At 33.6% G+C, this 26,499-nt stretch overlaps 2 protein-coding genes across 11 annotated transcripts in view; one reads left to right on the forward strand and one right to left on the reverse strand.

The window, feature by feature from the left end:
• Positions 1-23,470, forward strand: part of LOC123692880 (four and a half LIM domains protein 2) — a 132,367-nt gene extending 108,897 nt beyond the window's left edge. For 8 of the 10 annotated variants that reach the window (XM_045637712.1, XM_045637711.1, XM_045637717.1 and 5 more), the window contains 5 exons: positions 1,671-1,871; positions 3,941-4,115; positions 20,134-20,303; positions 21,258-21,444; positions 21,787-23,470. In XM_045637712.1, coding sequence (XP_045493668.1) covers positions 1,671-1,871; positions 3,941-4,115; positions 20,134-20,303; positions 21,258-21,444; positions 21,787-21,944 — 891 coding nt within the window. In that variant the 3' untranslated portion in view covers positions 21,945-23,470. Of the gene's footprint in view, positions 1-873; positions 1,247-1,670; positions 1,872-3,940; positions 4,116-9,194; positions 9,576-20,133; positions 20,304-21,257; positions 21,445-21,786 lie in introns of those variants that run through there. The other 2 variants (XM_045637715.1, XM_045637719.1) reach the window with 2 other exon arrangements.
• An 811-nt stretch (positions 23,471-24,281) lies between these two features.
• Positions 24,282-26,147, reverse strand: LOC123692450 (uracil phosphoribosyltransferase homolog). The gene is made up of 4 exons (XM_045637198.1): positions 25,930-26,147; positions 25,291-25,483; positions 24,817-24,984; positions 24,282-24,545 (listed from the first exon to the last, which is right to left on the reverse strand). The coding sequence occupies exons 1-4, from the start codon at positions 26,055-26,057 to the stop codon at positions 24,363-24,365; spliced, it is 672 nt and encodes a 223-aa protein (XP_045493154.1). The 5' UTR covers positions 26,058-26,147; the 3' UTR covers positions 24,282-24,362.
• Between the last annotated feature and the right edge of the window lie 352 nt (positions 26,148-26,499).

Here is a 26,499-nt window from a genome sequence, read left to right on the forward strand (position 1 = left end):
TAAAATGCGGCAATTTGAAACCTCATATGTTTCAGTACATTCTGTGCATGCCTATTAGTAAGTTTACCTTCAAGTGAAAATTTTGAATTCATTGAATCTTACGCAATAGATATTGCAAGCGAGAACTGATAGCTTACACATGCGGCTATGTTATACTAAACGCGCCGTAATTCAACTCTCATTCATATCTTCCCATGAATTGGGGTTTAATGGATGCAACAACAAAATCATTCATTTGCACTTAAAACTTAGGCAAACAGTACACTATTTATAAAAGAAACTGTTTATGATTCCAGTCTGCTTCTGCACTTCAGCTCCGCTAACTCCACGTAGAAATAGAGAAAATCTATAGCATTTGCAATATGAATTTAGCCAAGATCGGAAACCGTAAAAAGGTTACAAATTAAATCTTTCAATAAATAAAGTTAGCTTTGATCGCTCACAAACATTAATCTTACGTCGTTTCACACGGATCCAATCTGATTGATACAAAGGATTAAAAGATTTATTCAGTAAATCGTCTACGTCAATCACGCCTCATAAATTTCCTAGACAACATTTCAGGAAATACATTAAACCTTCGATAATTGCCAAAAATCAATCAATACGTCGCTTTTCAACCTTTTAATTCACCACTTTTGAGGGTGAAATTATTTAAGTCCGGTTGTCGATTGTAAATCATTAATCGTTATCCAATTACCGATCAGCATTAGTTGAATCTGGGCCAAAACGATAAGGCGACTACATTTCAATAAGCAAAGCTTTGAATCGGTTCGCCCTACATATCACAAGTGCAGGGGATCGTGTGAGCAACACGGACATAGGGGATCTTGAAGCTGCGAGGAAACCGATCGTGACCGGTTAGCGAAGGAAACGTACACGCTCAAATCTCCGGACGTTTGGAAACGCCCGCCCGCGCACCTGCCCTCTCCGTCACTCATCCAAATTTAAATCCCAAACTCTCCCCACCGTCGCGTTCGCTAAACATTCTGGAATAATTCCTGCGATTCAGGCACCGGTACTCGCCATTCGATTTCGGGTCGCAACCGCGTTCAGTGATATCCTAAGAAATAATCTGATAGACTTCAGCCATGGCTGACGTAGACGTTCAAGTCCAGTATACCACCACGGAACGCAAGACCAGGAAGGTCAAGAAGACCTCCAAGCGTAGGGAATCTAAGGATGGCGAGGTCACAGTCACAGAACTCGAGCAGACAAACAACACCACCACCACCAACGACGATGGGTATGTGTAGTGGTGGCCAAACCCCTTGACCCCGTGCATAGTGCGATGTGACAGTGTGTTGCAGTCTAGTGTCTTTCTCGTTCCGCTTTTAGTGATTTTATCAAAAATGCACAGCTTTATCGTAACCTTTTGGCCACCCTCACATACCCAAACTTATTTAAGGTATACGAGAATTCAATTTAATTCATATCTAAAAAGATTAATGTTACGTGAAATTCTTATAAAAACAAATACAACCAACCAATAAACAAAAAAAAAAAATAAACGATTTAAAAAACGAATTATATGTAAATGTGCTATCAAAAATAAATAATGCAAACAACATTGCCCCTGAACTTGAGATTGAAACAGAACATGTCGTCTATTTTTGTTCCCTGCATTAAATCGTCCATTGCGTAGTTTACATTGATTTTCTTTTTTTCAGCTTATTTTTAGTGACGAGTACACCAAGGCGATGAACAAGGACTGGCATAGCGGTCACTTCTGCTGCTGGCAGTGCGATGAGTCGCTGACAGGACAGCGCTATGTGCTCAGGGACGAGCACCCTTTCTGCATCAAGTGCTACGAGAACGCCTTCGCTAACGGCTGCGAAGAATGCAACAAGACCATCGGTATCGACTCCAAGGTGAGAAATTACACCTTCTGTTCGGAACAGTAACACTATGCCAATCTTAGAAAAAATATCATTTTGGAAATCATAATATTTTTTAAACTAAACGAATTTGAATTTGAAACTGAATTGGTAGATGCGTAATTCAAGTTTACAAACAACCGGTAATCAAATCTAAAATCTCAAATGGAAATGTGTCATTGCTGTGCTAAATATACAATTACACAAGATTTACACGAATCGTTAAATCTATCAGAATCACATAATTGGCGTAGTTTTGGCCAGAATCTTGTTTATCGTGTAAATGCGTAAATCTAAAACATTATGCAATAGATCCTATCTCATAAATAGTGGACGTGGTGCTAACGGTATTAAGATCATTGTATCGCGATCAGAATAGCTATGGAGTCAGTGGTATTGCTTAGCTTTGTTACGATCAAATTTAGTTTGTCACTCCAGTCGGCCCAGATTCTTCAAGCGTACCTCTGCACACGGCCCCAGACTGAACGCTGCCAAGCCAACATAAAGAATACAGCTACGCCAAACACTACATTTATCTAAAGCCGGACGAACGACTTTTCCTGTCATACCAAACAATCATAACTAACACATTGTTATTAGTTGGGATCATTTCCAGACCATCTAAATTTAAAAACCCATTTCGAGTCGCAAGAAAGCAAAAGTAATACAATCTCAAAGCACGTCTGTACATTTTAAGTGCACCGTCGAATTAGTTTTGAGAAAGGCAGTAAATTGTACGAACATAAACATTGGTAACATTGTTAGGGATTGCGATATTATTTTCAACAAAACTCATAACAAATAGTTAAATTTTTGGAAGCAAATCTACCGCGCGAACGTCTATTTCTGGGTCGGAAACAGTATTATATTCGTGTTTCGTTTTGTTTCAACCTTGACAAGCCATGGGTGGATCCATCAGGCGGTTCTTTAAGATTTATATATGATTCAATTTTAACTAAGTATTTCGTAAGCGTCCAAAATAAACATCTATATTTTATTGACATTACGACATTTAGTTTTGAACGTGAGTTCAGAACTGTTTGCACTAAATATAGAATAGAATGAGGGGAGTTTAATTCTGAATGTGAGCACATTCGTCACCATACACTACACTTTCACTTAGATATATTTCAATTTCAGTAATGTAAACAAGTTTATTTTGATATCGTAAACAAGTATGTTTCAATTTCAGTAATGTAAACATGTTTATTTTGATATCGTAAAGTATCAACTTTAATTATGTTCGTAGAATGATTAATGGCTTAGGGATGACTATTTTTAAGAGAATATCTTAAACATTTTGGAAAACAGCTGTAAAGTTAAAAAATATTGGGAAATATTATCAGTAGGTAGAACGTGTATAATTAATATTTTTTTACTGGATGATTCGCAACAATTAGCAATAATTCCTAATCAATGTGAGCTTAAAAAGCTATCAGTGTACGTAGGCGTCCAATAATCATTGAACTAAATGATCCTTGCCAAGCATAAATACGATAGGTGGAGACCAATCGTACTAAGGATTCATTAATTCGCCCACACGCCGATTGTTTTTTGTTTTGCTTTGCGTTGGGATTTCCATAGAGCGATCACGTTTGCGTCCCTATTTGTAAACTTCGTCTTTTAGTTTATCTATTAGTTTTAAAAAGTCATTTATAATAATGACGATAGAATTAATATAATGTTGTGATTGTTCGCTGTTTTTGTAATAATCATTACCGCCCGATTTGGCTTCGCTGATATTAAACAGAGATAAAAGTTATCCAATTTTTTGTCTTGGTCGTTTGTTATTTGAGTAAATTCGTTCTAAATTCAACAAACATTTTTGTGTCTTCCTCAACAATTTCACATATACTTACAATAGAAGCTTTATAACTCACTTAAATTTAACATTAATTTTGCGTCGAATGTAGCACAACAATACTTTTGAACAAGTAACCTTTGACTGGACAAAGGAACATATGTCTGCTATCCAATAGGACTTGTTCGGACGAATACTGACATTCGTATCACTTTTCTACTTATAATTTTACTTAAGCTCTATAATCTATGCTTTCCTCCAGGATCTGTCGTACAAGGACAAGCACTGGCACGAGGCCTGCTTCCTCTGCGCCAAGTGCCGCGTATCGCTCGTCGACAAGCAGTTCGGCTCGAAGCACGACAAGATCTACTGCGGCAACTGCTATGACGCGCAGTTCGCGAGCCGCTGCGATGGCTGCGGTCAGGTGTTCCGTGCTGGTGAGTGGAATTTTGAATAGATTCGTTGCCATGGTGACAGTGGTTACTACTCTAATATGACAAGCACGAGGATGACGATGAGGCGTGCTTTCTCTGCGCTAAGTGTCGCGTGTTCCATGATGCTGAGTTTATGTTGCGTTACCATGGTAAGCGTGTTTACCATGCGTACGAGTCTTTCAATAGTTTTTGAAGATGTTGTAGACTACTATCTGGTTTCCCTGTCTGGATATCGTCTGTTTGTTAGTTGAATTACGGATAATGAGTGAAATTTTGTATCAAAAATTTGTAAATATCAGTTATGATTATGAATCCGACCGTAAATCTTCTACGTTGCTATGGAAACCGTAGTTACCATAAATAGCCATATTATCCATTTTAATTGTAATTACCATATTAAAACACCAAAACAATAGAGCTTAAAAAATACAGACCAGCAAAACAAAAATTACATTTCTCTACTCAGCGAGTGTGCAGGTTTTAAACGAGCCTGCGTTGTATTCATATACAGTTTTCAGTTGTTCAAGCTTTGAGTACCGCCATGAAAGGGGAGCTTGAAACTGTTTGAGAGCCTGAAATTATGTTCAGTTAACGTGGAGCGAAATAACGAGGAGTTTAAACAAGTTATAAACGATCGGGACGGCCTTTTCGAAATACTCAAACTGTTTTGTAAATGGTGTGATGTGTAAAGTTTTGATATAGTTGAGTTAATACAGTTTGGCTTCACTTTTGTGTAATTTTTAGGTTACAATTTCATTGAAAACTTGTTACATATTTTTGTTCTATGTACTATTACAAAAAATCGTTTTCAAAATCTAACTATCGTTACATCTTTTTCTTATTTAATGCATGTTATAAAACAATAAAATAAAATATTCTGTAATATTTACAAAAGTGACACGTCCATTAAAAATTTTTCCAAATCCATTCTAAGTTCAGATATAAAAACGTATCAGAGCATATATTTATGAAAATTCAAAGTTAGTTAAAGTACCATAGTGTATTAGTATGGAAATATTTTGATATTGGATTTTCGATTATCTCACAAACGATAAATCACATTCAGGGCTTACCAATAAGTACATTGATAGTATAGTAGTACATTGATCTGCTTTTAGTTCTATTACGTTCATAAAATCAGTCGTTATTACATTTTGATGCGCCTTTTCATATTTAATAGCAGAGATTACACTTTCATGAAGGTTTGACTTCACAATATGTAGTGTGTGTAGTGTGTACCTACTGTGTGTACATATAGTTGGTATTAAAGAAAACTGTATTTAGCAACAGCATTAATGATATAGATATTGAACTTTTTAGGGTTCCGTACCTCAAAAGGAAAAAACGGAACCCTTATAGGATCACTTTGTTGTCCGTCTGTCAAGACCCTTTTTCTCAGGAACGCGTGGAGATATGAAGCTGAAATTTATATCAATTACTCTGGTCTACTGTCCCTTGAAGCTGTGAAAAAATCAAACTTCTAAGCCAACGCAATCAAAAGATACAGCCGTTTATGCCGCAAATTTTCGACACTTGCAAGGGAATCAAAACCTACAGCGTGCTTTCCGTGAACTCAGAATCTTGAAATTTGGTTTGAAGCAACGTCTTATAGCATAGATAAAGGAAAAATTACGAAAACCATAAATTTTTAGTTACATCACATAATATATATTTTTTTAATAATTTTAAACTTACTACCCATTTCCTCATAAACGCGTAGAGGTATTAAATTGAAATTCATACCAAATTATGGTATTAAATACGTAAGTAGTAAATAGGTATTAAATACGGAACCCTCGGTGCGTGAGTCCGACTCGCACTTGGCCGGTTTTTTTATGATATTGTGATTCGTTTCTCATTAAAGTCAATCCATAAGTTGATTATCGAAGCTCAAGCAAATAGTTGAGTAGTAGTTTGATATAGACCGACGCAAATGTTATTTTTAATCGTTTCACACCTAAATATGGTGTGTATTGAATATACATTATTGCGGATTTGTAACATATGCAATAAAGCTTGACTCACGATGCTACACACGGTCTTAGAGATTGTGCAACGTTTATTTCTATTTTATGAAATCTTTAATCTAACTAGTAAAAAACTAAATATTTGAAAAATATTTATAAATTGTATATTAATTAGTTTTAATGGTATGCAATGCAGGAGGATTAAAATTGACAAAATTTCAATTTCGTTTTGTTTATAGGTAGGTATAAAATCTGGTAATCTGGTATAAAATCAGGTATAAAATCTGAATATGAACTTAAATGATACCATCTTAATAGTTGCATAATTTGATATATATGCATTATGCATCTCACCATTTCCATATTTATGACTGTGCAATAGCTGAAAATCTCTTTTTTGCAATAAGTAGTACATTTACATTACAAAAAATAGTCCCATGAATCATTAATTTAAACTTTTGCACTGTTAATAGCGACCCTTATAAAATGCATTATATCTTAAAACTGTGCTCGTCAATCATGAAAGCCATGCGTTCCATTTCTGCTGACTGTGCCCATATAAGTGCTCTTAGTTACCCTGGCTAGACTAGTTAAGGAGTTCTTAAGGTGATTTCATAAAAAAAAAACTGATTGTCATTGCCATAGCCTTGTCGGCGCATGCGCGTTACGATTTTAACATTTTAAGCATTCCTTATTTTTCTTCCGATATGAGCAGGTTGTTTTAAAAGATTTAATAAATTAATTATTACATATTTTTTAAACATTAAATCTATTAAATGCGCGCGTTTAAAATCAAGTAGAGATTGAAGAAATTATTTTCATAAAATAGAGAATTATGGATCAAAATGTCTTGAATGTAAATATCCGTAACTCTATCTAGTCTATATATTACAACATTATATAACACTTAATATATTGCCAAGGAACGACAATTCATTCATTACTACGTTAGAATAAAATACGTCAATTAAATCTTATAAAATGAATCCTTATATTTCCTAAACCTTTAGATGGACAGAATTAAATTAGTGTATACGAGAATATACGACTAATAATAATTAATAGGAAGCCAAATAAAAGCGAATACGATTGGAAGAATAAATTGGATGCGTAATTGGTTAGTTTGGGGCTGCCTTACTATTACTGTATTACACATCATTACATTATGTCGATATACATTTACTATAAATGTGCATGTACATTGTACAACTACTCATTGAATACATAATATAAATTGTATTATTATCGTAATTTGTGAGTGTTTTTGGCACAATTTAGGTTTCGTATCCTGGAAAACTTTTTATACTGATAAAAATACTTTGAATATATTGATTTAAACGTAGTTAGATTATAATTAAAATGTAATTAGATTATAATTTTATATCCGAGTGTGGGTGAGTTAATCGTTTTAATTGTACTTCAATGAGCTTCTGACTTGCATAAATGATTAAAGTATAGAACTCATCTTAAATGCGAACAATGATGTTCCTGCTTTTGTGAAAATGTAGCACAATTATTAGGTAGGTATACTATTTTAGTAGATATTTTTGTCTCCCAAACATTAAAAAGTGGCGATTTTTCACCAGATTTTAAAATAATTTACACAAATTCTTGACTATAAATGCGAATCCGTTTTTTTTTTTATACTAATGTAGCAATACCTATTCGTAATAAATTTTATAATCATTGTGAAAAATATGTTCAAGTTATTTGTAATGCAGATAAAGCACATATGAATTAACGTCATTCCCAACGTGATACGATTTCTGTAATCAATGTTTTTCCCTCATTTATATATTTTTAGCTAAGTTTTTAACATATACCTACAATATTTAGTCTTAGTGCCCTTACGCACTAGCGGTTAACCGCGGGGGCGGCTAACCGCGTGGTTAGCCGCTTTCCCATTTTAATATGCAACCGCTTATGATTTTGTGGCGGTTTAGTGCGTACAATCATAAGCAGTTGCATATTAAAAATGCGTAAGGGCACTTAGGAAGGTATATTTTAATCGCAATATCCACCTTTGAAACCTATTTAAATATCTATACATTAGGCCCATGTCCTTTCCAGGAACTGTTTTATTACATAATATTAATAGAGTTTATTTTTAAACATCGTACGATAATAGATATTACATATTCTGACCACACCTAATTTGTAGTAGGTAAGACTCATCACTATTAAATGACACTAATGCTTAACTTAAGTGGACTGACTCATCGCGTAGGTGGGATATAAATAAATATTTTATTTTACTTACTTGTGCTCATCGATCCCTTACCGGATTCTGCAAAACCTTGAAAGGTTATAAACAAATATTTTTTTTGAGAGAATACAAAGCGTTTTCTTTTTAGGTTATATACAGTTTCGTTAAATATCTTTTTATACTCTGTTGCATTCAAATGTCAATTTAAATTAGCAATGGATGTCGGACATAATAATCAGAACAACTGTACAGGAGGGGAGAATTGTATTTTTATTTATTTGTGTCAGTGTTAAATACAAGTACAATTATTTTATGTTATTATTAGTTAAACGATTGTGTGCTATTTTCTATAATTGATTCACATACAAAACGGCTAGATCATAAAAATATAACAATGTCTTCTTTCGCACAGTGGGTTATAACAAATGGTTATAACGTCATTATTTATCTCATCTCAAGAGCATCTGTGTCATTAATTTAGCAGGCGATTTAAGATAACGTGACATCTCGACATTAATCAACGATTTAGGCATTAATAATAACTATTATAATATAATTCCTTCTAATATTTAAAGTATAATATATTCGGTCAATAAAGAAAAATATGAAGTGTAAATTTTGAATTAGATATTAATATCATTGCTATATTATTAATTCTTAAAATGATGACATAAAAATAATTAATCATTCAAATAAATTACAATACAACCACCTAAATTTAAATCAAAGTGATAAATCGTTATAATTATCAAAACAATGAAGCGCGATCGGAACTTTGGGAAGAGTAATAAAAAATATTGAATCATTACTTCCTCATTGTATTATCCTGTAAGCGAATTGAAATTGTCTTATCGTATCCGATCAATTAAGTTCAATCAACAGCCTACATCCTACGGTGTGTCTGTCGGCCGCTACATCAGTACCGCACCGTAAGCCGAGAAGCCTGCACGGCCCCATACGAGAAATAACCGCGAAAAAAAAAACAATCTGTCAAACTTTACGCGGGAAAATTATTAACAAAATATTTTTTATCTATATCCTCAATTGTGCGTTTTTAATAATCGAAAAAAATGTCAGCTGATGTGCTAAGTGAAGATTTTAAAACCCGCCTGCATTTCACAACAAAAACAGTAGGGCAGGAAAGAATACGGAGAGCGAGGGAAAATAAGGAAGATGTCGCCATTTTATCAATGTTCCTCCCGAATGCGACGGCTGAGCGGGAAAACAAAAAGTTCTGTTGTGCCATGAAGGATCAATGCTTTTTGGGCGATCCGCGAAAAACTATCGCAGGTGATTTTTTATGCTTTTAGTTCAAAAGGCGGGAAGTTGAAAAGGGGCACTTTCTAAAACTTGCGTTGCAACAATTTTTCAGTTAACATAATGTAAATAAGCATACAGCAAAATACAAATTTATAAAACTCGATTAAATGTTTTCTAAATATTGCTGCAAATCTATACACACTTCCTGCCAACTTGATTATACAGTCATTAGTACAGTTTTAATTATTATAAATAAACATTGAATAAATATTAACAGTCTGGCTTTTCTACAATTATTTATATATGAATGAATTTATATGAATTTAATTTAATCAAGTAGTTAAGAAAATGAAAATTAGTACATGCCTGTGTATTAATAATGCCAATATGTTATTTAAATTATTTTCAGATATATTTAATAAACTCGTGAAAGACCTTTTAAAGTTATGTACAAAACTAAACCGATATTTAGTTAAATATAAAGGTGTGTGTTTATAATATCTTCTTCATACTAAATTTTACGTCTGCAAATTTTAAATATTAGCTCATCATCATCCAACGTAAATATTTACATAGCTTTATACACTATATGCTAATTCGTATTATTGCCTTAACCTCAATTCGATAGGTGTGAAGAGTTATTGACAAATTTGAAGTATTTTAGCTAATTTTGTTTTTATAACGTGCCTGGACGTAAGAGGTAATAATATAATATTCGGATGAATTCAATTATTTGTAAGATAATAAATAAAATAAATTGCTGTTCTACTAACTATTCAGGGATATTTATAAGTACTATAGGTACGTATACGAAACACGAAACCGTACATAAATATTAAATACATTCTCAATATAGGTATATACTCTAACGCGACATAATATTGCAATGTAAATCAATTAACTAAATAAATATTGTCTATAGCGATAATAAATTTAACTGCCTCTTTAAAATAACCTCAAGTAAAGAGTAATAGATTATGCTCGTAAAATTTTCACTAAAGGTTTGGTCTCCGGAAATAGACTAACCTTTTAAATTACAATAAGTCTTACATTATAATTTAAAGTTAGTTCCTACAGGCTACACATGATATACTCCTATAAAAATTATTTTAGGCTAGTTTTGAAAATTTTATTTTACGCGTTACCAATACGTGACAATTCTATATTCGAAACGTTTTCCTATAGTTAATTTTTTTTTTTCGAGTATATGAAATTAAACCAAGTCAATAGGTAGGTATTAAATTATTCGCAGACAAAATCGCAGTAAAAGCTTTCTTTCCATCATAATATTTACATCAATTGAAAAATTATAATAAAAAGAGCATTCAAATAAAAGGCAGCATGAATGAACACACATTAAGTTAAACTGTTCAGAAATTGTACATTTTTTGTATAATAACATGATAAAACAAATAATGTATTCAAATCGTAAAGAGTATTATGATAATGGACCTTTTGTTTTTACTTTTTACGTTTAAATTAATGTTGAATATTACTGGGGAAGTTCTTTTGAATTATGTAACAAAGAGTTGTTTGAAAATTATTATTATTACGAAGCTAAAAGCCCGTAATATATATACATAGGTACTTTTATTATTTACTAGCTTTCCGCCGGCGGCTCCGCCCGCGGTTTCAAAGAAAAACTCGCATAGTTCCTGTTCCCGTGGAATTTCCGGGATAACACCTATTCTATATTACTCGTGGATAATGTAGCTTTCGAATGGTGAAAGAATTTTTAAAATCGGTCCATTAGTTTATGAGCCTATTCATTACAATAAAAAAAAAACAAACAAACAAAGATTTCCTCTTTATAATATTATATTAGTGTAGATTATTTATTTAATTAATATGTAGATTGAAGGTTGTTTATAATACAAACGGAAAAGTCAACTATTTGATCTAAGCTTGCAGATATTTTTTATCCTATTTTCTCGAAAACTGTAAAAATAGAGGTAAAGATTTTTATACCTATAGCTAATTAATTATTATTGTCTGTTAATATATACGTCTTACGTCAATACCACCAACTGTGTAATTAGATTTTATTAATTAAACAATCAGCATTAACATAATAATTAATTAATAGACAAACGATAGCAAACGAAATTAACCTTAGAATAACAAACATGTCCAAAAATTCTTTATAATAAAATAGAATCTGAAAATGGTTTAGGTTTTATAACCAGTTTGCGTGTTTTATCGAATTCATTTGATTAAGTTCATTTGAATTGTTATAATACACGTTATTATTTGTATAATTTAGTTTGTCAAATCATATAAAAATTCACGTAAAATTATAGTAAATAGGTAGTAGATTTCGTTCTTATTGAAAGCAATCGCTAATTAAGTAAATCAAGTTATAAACAAAAAATGCCTGTTAATAAATTATTAAAAAAGGCTCCAAAAGCATAATTTACCAAACGTGGAAGTAAGCAATATACTGGAAGTGAATAAAACCTTCGTAAACACTGAAATGTCACTTTATCTTGACATACCAAAAAACACGTTTCCATATTGGACAGTATAAATTGCCGCCTTTTAGTTCATCAGAACTGCATTACTCACTGCATTGCCTTCATTCCGAATTTATCTCGCAAGGGGTGAAGGTGCCACAGATAATGTTAAAATTTAATTAACTACTCAATGCCTGAAAAGGGTAACATCGGGATTACCCGATTAATAGAATTACCAAAGCTATATACAGTACTGTATAGTGTTGGTAATTATTTTTAGGCTATTAAACTTTTATTATAATAATCTAATTAATTATTATCTATTTCTAAAAGCTCAAAACTTAATAACAACACGGTATATTAGTTTTTTATAAATTTAAATATAACTTTAACTACATATTTTTTCTGGCCCAGGAATAAGCTTTCTTGGCAAAGTTACTTTGTTTTTATTCCTGTCCTTACGAACGGACGCAACGGAGAAATTTCTGTTTAGGCACCACACAACCCGTCCCTTAGTTTATTTAACTATGTACAATCTTATTCAAACTGTATAATTTATCTTCTGTAGAAATTCTGGTTAGGATTGATTTGAAGGAAATCTATCCCTACAATTTGACAAATGTTATACGGTTTCAGTCGCAGTATAATATTACATTGAAACTTAATATGACAACATTGTTTGTTTATGAAATTGACCATAATTGAGTCGCTTCGTTTAGTATTTACTTCAACAAAATATAGTATTTATCTACAGCTATTGAATGCTATGTCAATATCTACACCTCGTTTAGTCTTTATAATATTATTTTATGGACTTAACGAGACTTAACGTAAGTGGCGTTTGAAAACATAGGCAGTAAAAAATAATACCTATAGAAAATTAATCAATCTACAAAAGTTCGAAAACTGTTTTTTTTTAGAAAAGAATTTAAATAGAAATCGAAACCTTTCTTTGAAAATTACACACCTATTGGAATATTTCTCAACCGAAGAAAGAAATTCGATCCTCTTTCTGCACAACGATACCAAAATAAAGGCGAGAAATTTTTATATCTAAGAATACTTTTCGTAAATAACACATTTACCATACAAGGCAGAAACCCTACCAAGTAAAGTGGACAATCGAATCGTATAATTTATGTTATATCTGTAAATGGTATGCCATATGGCAGTTTGCCTCTACCTCAAGCGATATCACTCGATTAGCGCGACCCTTGGCCTGCTTGCAATTGGTCATAATACTGACACGTTCCTTCCTGCATCGTTATTTATTGAGTCTGTCAGATTGTTTTGCCATTAACTGGAAAGTTAAATGGATGCGCGTGCCAAAAAGGTCAAACATAAATATTTTATTCATGCCCGTATAGTTGAGCCAGTCTTGAAGAGCCAAGCTCAACAGAAAGAAAAGACGTATCAAAAAAGAATTTATGATAACTGTGCTCTTCTGTAAGCTCTTAAGTATCTTTAATAAATACTATTTTTAAAGTAATAACAGATACAGTAATTATATTTACATTCATAATTTAATGCAATTGAACCTAGCAACCGGCTTGCCTTTCTCTAATGCCCTTATACGGAATTGACTTTCTAATATTCTAATAATTAGAACAGCTTGGGACAACTTGTCCCTTTTTGCATTTTGCATAATGTAAGTATAAATTTTTAATATTAGTTTCTAGCTGCTTAGTTTTAAATACGATAAAAGCTGTATAAAAACAACTATTAGGTATTTTATTAATAAAATTTCTCTGTCTCAATAGCCTCATAAAAATATATCTGTAAAATGAAAATTATAATAGCAATAAGTATACGAATTCTTAATTTTTTAAACCCGATAAGAAAACTGCGCAAATGCACATTAAAATTTTCTCATGCAATTCATAATCATAAAAAGCATAAAAATACTGATAAGGATTTTTCCGCCCGTCAGCTTTATGCAATTTAAGCCAGTACATGCAATGCATTGTTAGTAGTTAAGTCTAAAAGTATATTATTTCACTTAGTAGTTACAATACTACTAAGTGAAATAATATACTTTTAGACTTACTGAAGTTTTTAGGTTTATATGCATCTTTAGAAGTATGTAGTTAAAACAATTTCTATAAAACTGTGTACTTAGAAGTGTGTAGGTACTTAGTACATGAATACTTGTGAACAACAACCAAAATTAATACGAAAAACTCATTCAAATATTTTTTGACAAATTATTCAACATATGTGTGCTCAGCTTTCGGAATCATCCTCCATAAAAATATCCTTGGTCTTATTTAATTTTAACGTAGAGTTTACTCAAAAAAGCATACATTGGATAAGTAAACAAATCGAACCAACAATGATTTAAAATAACATTAGTCACGTTGGTCCGCCAATATAGCATAAATACACAATTTCCTTTAATTATTATGAAACTTCCTTAAATTAATTTTTAAATCTTTGGCATGACATTTACGCGGTAAAAAGTAAGAATTAATAAGACGCTTTATCTGTGGCAAATATTGTAAGGCTGCCCACTCACGCCCTGACATCATTCATCCCACGTGAATGGCCTTCAAAATATCGGTACTCGGGCTAATTCGCTCTGCATACTTGGAATTGATTAGTTTATTATGTAGGTGTAAGATGTATGAAAGCTACTATATTCTAGTGAACAGGTTAGTCCGTGATTAATTGAACGAATTAACACATTAATACGTGTAATGATTAATGAAGTATGCGGTATTTATTGGCGAAAACAACATCCCACAGAAATATGTTTCCATTAGATATGTCAGATGCAATGGCAATTCTAATTTTATACGATTAGTTAGTGTCATATCGAAATACAAACGTTAGATAAGGTAACAAACGTAAAAAATATCGTTATCCGATTTATTTCGTAAAAATTTAAATAACAGAAGACGTATGATTGAATTAAAAGTTTCCTTTTTGAAATCGTTTGATAAATAAGCTGTTTTCGCAGACATGTCTAACATGACTACAAAAGGTATTAAATTTCCTTGGTTACAGTAAATGCCCCAGTAAACTACAAAAGCTAGACAGCCGCAGCAACTTTCTCTTCCTTTATAGAAACATATTCTATTTACAATTGCTTTCTATTCCATGATATATGCAATATTAGATTTATAGCTGAGCGTAACGATTTCGCATTCAGCAATTAGAATCGATACAACGTACTTGTACCTTTTATTTAGAGTTTCAATTGTAACTGTGTCTTAAATGAATTAAAACAATTAACAAACAGTTAATATGTATGTTGAACTTAAAAAAAAGAGTGTGGGAGCATTCGACCTCACCAAATTTGCAAACCAAATGAGGGTGCCGTATTGGCTCTTGTATATACAATAATGTAGTGAACTTTTATAAAAGGTAGACCGTGATCGACCGGAAATTTGTCTCTTTGAACACCCTTCGATGTTTCATGGGGCTAGATCTAAATCAATGTGAAATTGGTTTTGCGGATTTTATTTGCAATAAATAGAGGTAGCTTCTAGGTACACATTGGAAAGGCAATAACCTCTGCTGAAAGTTCGCAAAACATGGAAAATCTGAATTTTATTTTGTCAGTCGTTGCCAACATTTTTATTGATCACATTCATAACATAATTCGAACTGTAAGCGACGACATGAATTCTTTTGAAACATCTTACATTTATAATTTATCTATTACTAGCTTACCGCCCGCGGCTTCGCCCGCTTTGTCTAAAACCTAATAAATTATATACTAAAACCTTCCTCTTGAATCACTCTATCTATTAAAAAAAAACCGCATTAAATTCCGTTGCGTAGTTTTAAAGATTTAAGCATTAATACATAGGGACAGAGAAAGCGACTTTGTTTTATACTATGTAGTGAAGCTTTAAATAATAAAAGTTTAGGTTGAATGTTTAATAATTCACCTTATCGTGACATACGAGTGTTAAGTAATCGTCGTCAATTGTAACGAAGAAAAGCAGTTTAAAATATCTACCGGGATTTACGAAACTCGTTGTTTATATGTAATTTTCACACAATGCATGTACTTAAAGCAACATAGATTACCAAAAAGTTGGACACACCAGACAATTTATACACAGAACACGACAGACACGAAACGCTTAATCCGATATAACTTTTCTATCAAATATTTGTACGAAGTTCCCATTGGTTGCCTGTAACATTGATTGAATGCGCAACTTTTAGTAGACGTACGTACTATAACTTTTTAATGGAATCCATTTACTCTCTATAAACGCTCAAAACTTTTGAAGCTTTAACAATTAATAAAATATAATCATACGTTTACAATGTTGTATACTTTTAGACTGTTATTGTCATCTGTACTAATTGTAATTGATGAAAAAAATAAGAACCTTCGTGTGCAATTACCATCTGCGAGAACTGCGTCTAAGAAGTCTTCATGAGATCATTCTTATTTTATTTAGTAGGTACATATTATATTTAAAAAAAAACTCGAACAAAAACTCAATTGGGAAATAACTACAGCTGCGTGATGTAAAAACAAAGTACTCTATTAAACCTGACTAGACAAAAAGCTCTTTGTACATCCGCTAATCAATTAACGACGCGACGGTGTGAAATTGCGGGATAGCCTTTCCAAACCAATCTAGCTTTCTAAGTTCATTTCCTCTGCTTTTGCATCATATAGTGCCGGTAGTTACCTATATATCTCTCTCTATCTTTTTAACCTATATTAGTCCACTGTTGGACGAAGGTCTCACCTAACCCAACAACGACTATCGTAGTTATCAAAGTACAAAAATAGTTCGATGAACCTTGAATATTATGCATGTCGCGTGCATCAATCAAATATCCTCGTCGTTACATGCAAGCCCACGATCAAGGACGACGTACCATCGACATGCCATCAATGCAATTTACGAGCGCCAAATTGTTTAGCACCAATCGGTTCCTTGACATTCACGGTATAAAGCTGCGATTTAGTGCGATATAAAAACGACGGAATGGTTGAACTTTTTGTTTCATATTGCCTATTGTGATATTCAGGAAAAAATGAAAGAATGTGGTTATATAAGTTCTATGAAAAACTTATGTTTTGTCAAAAACTTAAAAAGATTTTAGTATTTTTCTATCTAAATAATAAAAAATAGACAACACCAATATCAATAATTGGAACCACATTTTTTTTTAAATATGTAGATATCTAATAATATAAAGGCGAAAGTTTGTGAGTATGGATGTATGGATGTTTGTTACCTTTCACGTAAAAACTACTGAACCGATTACAATGAAATTTAGCACACATATAGAGGGTAACTTGGATTAACACATAGGATAGTTTTTATCCCGGAAATCCCACGGGAACGGGAACTATGCGGGTTTTCCTTTGCAAACGCGGGCGAAGCCGCGGGCGGAAATCTAGTAATTAATAATAATTATATTTACTGTTGGAAGACGTTGGTGACCTAAATCGTCTAGACAAGGTGAATTATGCCATGCTCATAAAAATATGACATGGTAATTGAACACTCTGATGTGAAACACATCTAACGTATGCAATGTATAATTAAAATATAATATCTGAATTTATATTTTTTGGTTTTTATGGCATTCAAATGCTTTATAAATATAAATTTATAAAGGATAGAAAAAATTCGATCACGAGGCGGGACTTGAACCCGCATCCTTCGCGCCATTCCGGGGCGGATGCCTAACCAACTCAGCCACTCGTGACCCGCCTGAGCAATCGAATTTATTCTATCCTTTCAGTTTTATGTGTCTTAAGGGACACACCGCGCGCCATCTATTGAGATGATTTAACAACCATTTCAACCAATATGAAGCACTTTTCAGTGAATACAATATTGTAACGATGGAACACGACCTTTTCTTGAATTTATATTTTTTGGTTTTTATGGCATTCAAATGCTTTATAAATATAAATTTATAAAGGATAGAAAAAATTCGATCACGAGGCGGGACTTGAACCCGCATCCTTCGCGCCATTCCGGGGCGGATGCCTAACCAACTCAGCCACTCGTGACCCGCCTGAGCAATCGAATTTATTCTATCCTTTCAGTTTTATGTGTCTTAAGGGACACACCGCGCGCCATCTATTGAGATGATTTAACAACCATTTCAACCAATATGAAGCACTTTTCAGTGAATACAATATTGTAACGATGGAACACGACCTTTTCTTGAATTTATATTTTTTGGTTTTTATGGCATTCAAATGCTTTATAAATATAAATTTATAAAGGATAGAAAAAATTCGATCACGAGGCGGGACTTGAACCCGCATCCTTCGCGCCATTCCGGGGCGGATGCCTAACCAACTCAGCCACTCGTGACCCGCCTGAGCAATCGAATTTATTCTATCCTTTCAGTTTTATGTGTCTTAAGGGACACACCGCGCGCCATCTATTGAGATGATTTAACAACCATTTCAACCAATATGAAGCACTTTTCAGTGAATACAATATTGTAACGATGGAACACGACCTTTTCTTGAATTTATATTTTTTGGTTTTTATGGCATTCAAATGCTTTATAAATATAAATTTATAAAGGATAGAAAAAATTCGATCACGAGGCGGGACTTGAACCCGCATCCTTCGCGCCATTCCGGGGCGGATGCCTAACCAACTCAGCCACTCGTGACCCGCCTGAGCAATCGAATTTATTCTATCCTTTCAGTTTTATGTGTCTTAAGGGACACACCGCGCGCCATCTATTGAGATGATTTAACAACCATTTCAACCAATATGAAGCACTTTTCAGTGAATACAATATTGTAACGATGGAACACGACCTTTTCTTGAATTTATATTTTTTGGTTTTTATGGCATTCAAATGCTTTATAAATATAAATTTATAAAGGATAGAAAAAATTCGATCACGAGGCGGGACTTGAACCCGCATCCTTCGCGTAAATAAAACTGAAAGGATAGAATAAATTCGATTGCTCAGGCGGGTCACGAGTGGCTGAGTTGGTTAGGCATCCGCCCCGGAATGGCGCGAAGGATGCGGGTTCAAGTCCCGCCTCGTGATCGAATTTTTTCTATCCTTTATAAATTTATATTTATAAAGCATTTGAATGCCATAAAAACCAAAAAATATAAATTCAAGAAAAGGTCGTGTTCCATCGTTACAATATTGTATTCACTGAAAAGTGCTTCATATTGGTTGAAATGGTTGTTAAATCATCTCAATAGATGGCGCGCGGTGTGTCCCTTAAGACACATAAAACTGAAAGGATAGAATAAATTCGATTGCTCAGGCGGGTCACGAGTGGCTGAGTTGGTTAGGCATCCGCCCCGGAATGGCGCGAAGGATGCGGGTTCAAGTCCCGCCTCGTGATCGAATTTTTTCTATCCTTTATAAATTTATATATATATAATATCTGAACAAAAATCACAGGGTTTATCACCTTTACTCAGACCGTGACAGTTGCATTACTTTAACAAAAGTTTATATTATCTACCTATTTAAAGCACAATAATTTATTGACTATACAGTTTATATTTTTAAGGCAATTGGCTCATTTCATACTCATTAATTCAGCCCTTGACCAAGTCCAACAAAGGTTTCTTATTACATTTTATTTCTTTACATTATTACCGTATTTCTTCGACTGTTTAATTAGTAATTACGATCCAGACGGAGCCATGACGTAATTCTTAAGTTGAAACGAATCCCATCAAAGGTTATGTTTATTTTGTTTACGCCTTGAACTGTAGAAATTACGCATCAAAGTAATTTAAAGTATAATCAAGAAATTTAGATGTCTTCTTTAGTGAGATTTCTTGGAGGTTTCTTCTTCTGTTTTTTTTAACAATTTACAAACTAATAAATATTATCAACCAGGTACCCATAAACTGCAGTAGGGACATGTAAATTGTAGTATAATGTCATCAAAGATACACCGTCTAGCAGTTTATCAAAATAATATAGAGCAACACTTTACTGTCGAAATAACGATTTGACTAAAATATTAGACATAGTTATTCAGGTCACTTTAGCAAAAAGCAGATAAATGTTTCCTATTCAAATATCCTTACTTTACTCAAAAACAATTAAGGCATATTCTATCTTTCAAGGCACATTCCATCGTTATACCTAGCTATCATTCTGTAGTTCTATAGACAATTTCTAAACCATATCTCAACCAACAGGAACCAAGAAGATGGAGTACAAGACCAGGCAGTGGCACGAGAAGTGCTTCTGCTGCGTGGTGTGCAAGAACCCGATTGGTACCAAGAGCTTCATCCCGCGTGAGCAGGAGATCTACTGCGCTGGGTGCTATGAGGACAAGTTCGCTACTCGCTGCGTCAAGTGTAACAAGGTGAGTGCTAAATGTAGGATTTAGAAGGCTTTTAAGTTAGAACTATATAAAAGGGGAAAAATAATTACATGTTCTGGCGGGGGGCTGATAATAAGATCCTATTTTGCTTGAAAATAAGGTAGCAAATAACTAGAGCTTACCACCCCAGCTCCTCTATAACGCTTAGTTTATTCTGTGAACTAAGTTTTGGGAATATGTAATAGATATTGGGGCTTTCATATACCTTTTATTGTGGTAATGAAGTTAGATGTATAACTTTGTTACTAACACTTTGCGAAGAGCATTCGTACCGGATAAAACTGTGGGAGTGTTGGGTGGCAATGATTCCCCCTAATGTCTATGTTGCTTCCTTTTTATATCGGATAATGATCAGTTGTAATTTTAAATAGTATTTCATATATTTTATATAATGGAAAATACATACTTATACCATATCGTTGCTGTATTAAGTTCAAGTTGGTGTCATAATATAAAATTAAATTAACTACAAAATTATGACACGGTACCTAGTGTAATAGGTCATTGCACGGTACTAACGATTTGCTACCCGCGGTGTTCCCGAACAACTACGATATTGGGGCCTTCAAGAAAAGAACTTATTTGTCCATATTAAGGCTGGTTGCAGAGCTTGGCCGACCATTAGTGCGTACCGCCGGTCCTGACGATACGCATCAACAATGTGTATGACTATGACACTAATGCGCATGACAATACGCGCGCGTTTGGTCGGTCTAGCTATGAACGGTTTTATGAATTTCCATACATATGACAAGACGTACGCACTGATGGTCGGTCAAGCTCTGCAACCAGCCTAAAGGCCGTCAAAGCACCTGTAACACTTCTAGTGTTACAAGTGTTTATGGGCCATGGTGACCACTTAACATCAGGTGGCCCACCTGCCCCTTTGCTTGCTTTAACATAAAAAAAATCTCATATTCTATTACCAATTTCCAGATCATAACGCAAGGCGGCGTAACCTACAAGAGCGAGCCGTGGCACCGCGAGTGCTTCACGTGCACGAACTGCGACACGTCGCTGGCCGGCCAGCGCTTCACGTCGCGCGACGAGAAGCCATACTGCGCGGACTGCTTCGGCGAGCTGTTTGCGAAGCGCTGCACGTCTTGCACCAAGCCTATCACTGGTTAGTGTGAACTGATTATTATTGAATACATTGTTGTAATTTGAGACTTTGATTAAGTACCTAACCTTAGTATTTTGAGGCGTACATAAAAGCATTTCTAGTTTCAGTTGGACACTTTTGTAATTTTAGAAAATTGTAGGATTTTTTTCAATATCAATGTAATATTATTACAGTTGTTATGTGTGTACTGATAGCATAATTTAATTTAAATAAAACTTTTACCCCCTATTGTTACGAGTATTGAGTTTTTAGTAATGGCTGTATACCAAAAACGTTAAAGTTTGATTTTCCGTTACTAAAGCTTCCAATTACATTCTAATTAACGTTCTAAATAACCACCAGGCATCGGCGGCACCCGCTTCATCTCGTTCGAGGACCGCCACTGGCACAACGACTGCTTCATCTGCGCAATGTGCAAGACCTCGCTCGTGGGCAAGGGCTTCATCACCGACGGGCCTGACGTCATCTGCCCGGAGTGCGCCAAACAGAAGCTCATGTAAATACTCGCCCGAGCCCGCTCTCGCAATACCGACGACACCGAGCGCTATATCTAATCTGTGCTGTCAGCTGTCAAACTCGATTCTCTATCTGTGCTTGACGAGTGGATTTTGACGTGTGACATTCGTTTGTTTATGTTTACTTTTCAAATAAAAAGTGAAATGTTATGATTTTTTCTGTATTAAATAAACAGCTAATTAATCTTGGCAGCACTACTAACGCCAAAATATTGTTAAATATTCTTCCCACTCGTCAAAACATCTATACATCTGTCGGAATTAATATAAAATGCACAAACGGATCTGGACACATTGGCGAATAGCTTTTTGCTATAAAAAAGCTTGCTTTCGATGCGTGTACTAACGGAATCTAATGTATTTTTGTGCTTGTGCAGCGACAATACCGTCCTGCCCCTAGTCGCTAATGCGAGAGATTGGATCGCGAACAAAACGAAACAAATGCCGTGCGACCAACTGTTCGACCTCGCGAACACAACACGCTTCCGTAAGGTCAACCCTAAGAAAGTCGCGAAATCTTAACGATATTTTTATATAAAAAAATCCCTACAAAAATCACAAAAAAATGTGGATGCACAAAACGAGTATTTAATTTCGCTTTTTTACTGTATGTTTATTTAAGGTGTTTATATATTTTGATTGTTTAATCGTTACTAAACATCGACATAAATCGTGTATTTATCGAACATCTATTTAATCGCTAATCGCCGTATTATTTCGCTTTGGCTGTTGTATTTAGTCCTTTAGGTGTGACCTAAGTTGTCAATCTACCTAGTGCAATTCACACGATGCCTTAATAACATATCTAAGTCAATTTTGAGGGTATATATTTTGTGTTGTACCTGTAACCATTATTATCTATTCAACAACACAATTATACATCTCGTGCTAAATGTAGTTTTCGAGTTTTTATTATTAGATTATTATGTCATAAATAAGTGCTTTCATTGTTTAATGCGTAACATAGAATTAAGTGTAAGGATTTTATCGACAGAGTAACATATGTTTAATATGTTTATATTTAAGTATTTATTAAAACGGAAGTATGTGGAGTCGGTGGTGTTACCATATTATAACGTTGAGATTTCTAGCTGTAATGTTGCCATACGCACCATCGACGTAGCTTCCTAACACTAAATTGTTGACATAATGTCTAGTTTTTACTAATAAAATAATATAATTAAAAAAAATATTTTTGTTCTCGGATAGGAATCAATTGTGTTACAATAATGTAAATGTTATATCTATTTTTACATGATAATGATATTTTTCTAGTGTAGTGTATTTAAGAGAATAACATCTGTGTATCGAAGCGACCACGACAAGTCAGGGGAACACTTAAGGGTTAATTGTTAAGGGATAAATTATTCAAATGTTGATGAAAGATTATATTTATAATGTGTACACATTAAACTGCTTAGCTGTGTGATCTGATCTAATATTCTTGTATTTATCTACCCATAGATTGTATTATACTATGAAACTGAATTAAATTATCAAAAGTAACTTCATTGTTCGTTATTATTTATTATCCTTTCCTCTCCTCCTTACGCCAAATAAAACAACAGGATTTATTAAAATTTTATATTCCGTATTTTTCAAGATCTAAATAATACATTAATAGTTAATGACTTCACTTATACAATATACATAGTTTACATTTAAATTGTACAGTACAGCAATATGCAAGATCAAGGCATAATAGTAGCTTGTTTAATAAAGTGAAAATAACAAACATAAATAAGCTTAGTATTCTAAACATTACTTATGTGTCATAGTACAACTGCTATAGAAAAATATTGGTTAGGGTAAGTGCTGATTTACACAGGGTCAGTAACTGACTACAAATTCGAGGCAAATCAGTGCTGACCCGAAAAAAACCCTGTGTAAACAGATTTGAAGTCAGTACAGAGGCTTGAAGTCTATGCAAACAGTTAAAGTCAGTCGAATTTCGCCGAATTTCGGCGCCGCGACTGACTCGTCTACTGACCCTGTGTAAATCAGCACTTATGTTGGTACACACAACCATCTTATTGTGAAAAGTCCATAGTAGCAAGTCGCTTTTAGTATTAAAAATTGAAAGAAAACAACAAATCTATATTATGTAGAAGAAATGTTATTTATAGCTCTGCTGATTCACAACAGGCAAAATAAATTATAAGCAGCCTAAAAGGCATATGAAAGTGTTTACGCAATATATACCTAAAAGCCTTTTAGGTATATATTGCGTAAATACTTACTCGAAACATAAGTATATTTCGACAAGATTGATGTTTCTGAACAACATGTTAATATAAATGAACCAATTAAAAAATACACAAACACATGTTCAAAACATTTCTTGCCAACAAACAAAACACTATGGTTTTAATCGTAAATAGTTTATGCCTCCTCATCCTCGCATCAGTCAGTCCCAAAATACTTTTGCCCAAAATGATTTGGAGCAACAGGGTGTAGTTCAGAGGTTAGGATCTTCATCTTTGGTACATAGTCAACCACTGCTTGTGCGGCTGCAGGGGTGCAGAATAGATTTGAGAGTATTATACTTTCTTCTTTCACACCATGTTGTGTGAGGACATTTACCGCCTGAAATAAGTGGAATTTAATTAGCAAAGAAATTTTAGTAGAAGGCATGGTATATTGGGAATGTTGTTGGTGCTCATTACAGAATAATGGTGCTAAATACAGAATACAGCAGCTTTTTTAAAATCGTAAACAATTCTAAAAAAGCTGCTGTATTCTGTATTCAATCTCAAAAGTGAAGCTATATTGCTTGAAGTTAATAAAAATACTTATTATATTAAATAGATAGATAAACAAACAATAAAAAAATCTTTTGACATAATTTTTTCAATACCTGTTTAACAGTATTGCCAGTTGACATAATAGGATACATGAGGAGTACTTGTCGTCTAGCGATGTCTTCAGGGAATTTAGCGTACACCACATGAGCTTCATGAGTGTCATTGTCACTCTCTACCAGGATCTTGCCGATGCGAATTGAGCGACAGCAGTCACGGAGACCCTGAAAAAATACAACACTCCATAATACATATTTGCTTAGACTTTCAAACGTAAAAAAGTAGTAAGTTGTAATAATAAAGATTCAGTAAGATATTTGTTAAAATATCCTACATTTAAATTCAAGTGTATTCTGTGTGAGTTGTATAAAATGATGATATAGAGAAATTATAAAAATAAATCTTTTATGTTTACCTGATAGATATTGGAGTTTCATTTACAATAGTTAATTTTATGAACAAAATATCGTTACTTATAAGTTTGTAGTTTGTGAAGTTGGGTTTTTAAATATTTAAGATGATAAACGTACCTGCTCCATAGCTTCTCCGGAACGTACAATAGACACCCCACAGTTCCCAGATCCATATTTCAGACCTTTGTATAAAGCTCCTGTTGGTGTGATCACCTCACAATCGGTGAATGGCAGCTTGTTCAGACTTTCCTCAATGACTAGACGTATCAAACGATCGGCATAGAATTTAAAATCACTACGAGTGGTGTTTCTGAAATATCATTTTGAAGATTATTAACTACTTCACTGATTTTTTTTTGTAAGGAACTAAATAATGCCTTAAATTACAATTGTCTAACCTACTTATTTAATATTTTTACTACTTTGTGCATTTTACATATGAATACCGTTTGTGGGTGTATTTTTTTATGTATTAATCATTTGCAGCTTCACATGGGGCAAGTGGGGCACCCACTGTTATGTTAATACATTTAGATAAATAAATAAACAGAGTAGTGATTGCAAAGGATTGACAAAGATGGGTAAAACATGGCATGAAAAATATAACAAGTCAAAAATATATACGGTATTCAATGAAAAATATAGCGTGCCTTATTGTATATGAATGCAAATATTGTATTGAGCTAATTGCACCATAAATAATTGCTCGAATTCCATTTATTTGCATCCTATTTCTACAAAATGGGATAACCTTACTTGTCACGCAAAATGGTTTGCAATTCCTTGATATTGTCGTTGGATGGTAGCAACGTTAAACTGTCGCCAAAATGTTCCTTCACATCATTCGCATCCCACTGCCTAATATCGTTGTCAATTATATCCATTTTAGAATCAATTGGTCAACGTGAAAATACGAAAATACAACGTTGAATATTTCACAGGGCACAATAATCTGTCAAGGGAATGTTTTTACCTGTGGTTTTTACTTTTCAATGTCAACAAAAACTCCGTCAAGATTGTCAATATCAGCTGTGATTACGTTCAGAAACTTGTCATTGACGTCAATAATATAATGAACAGTTCATTCGGATCACACAGGATCGTAGTACGATAATCGCACTTAAATTAATTGTAAATGTTTGGCTTATAAATATCAGAAGTTTCTTACTTTACAGCACCTTAGGTATAACTTATGTAATGTATTTCTCCCTTTTCATCATTTATTGTACTTGGATGGTCAAAACAAGAGATGTATGAAACTTCATCTACTATATTATAAAAATAAGTCGGGTTTTCCTTCCTGACGCTGTAACTCCAGAACGCACG

Source organism: Colias croceus, chromosome 6, assembly GCF_905220415.1.
Source record: "Colias croceus chromosome 6, ilColCroc2.1".
Taxonomy (NCBI): Eukaryota; Metazoa; Arthropoda; class Insecta; order Lepidoptera; family Pieridae; genus Colias; species Colias croceus.

Coding starts and splice junctions, on each gene's coding strand:
- LOC123692450 (XM_045637198.1), bottom strand. CDS start 26,057: ATGGATATAATTGACAACGATATTAGGCAGTGGGATGCGAATGATGTG. Junction 25,484..25,929: donor CAAACCATTTTGCGTGACAA/GTAAGGTTATCC, acceptor ATGATATTTCAG/AAACACCACTCGTAGTGATT. Junction 24,546..24,816: donor CTGGCAATACTGTTAAACAG/GTATTGAAAAAA, acceptor CACTTATTTCAG/GCGGTAAATGTCCTCACACA.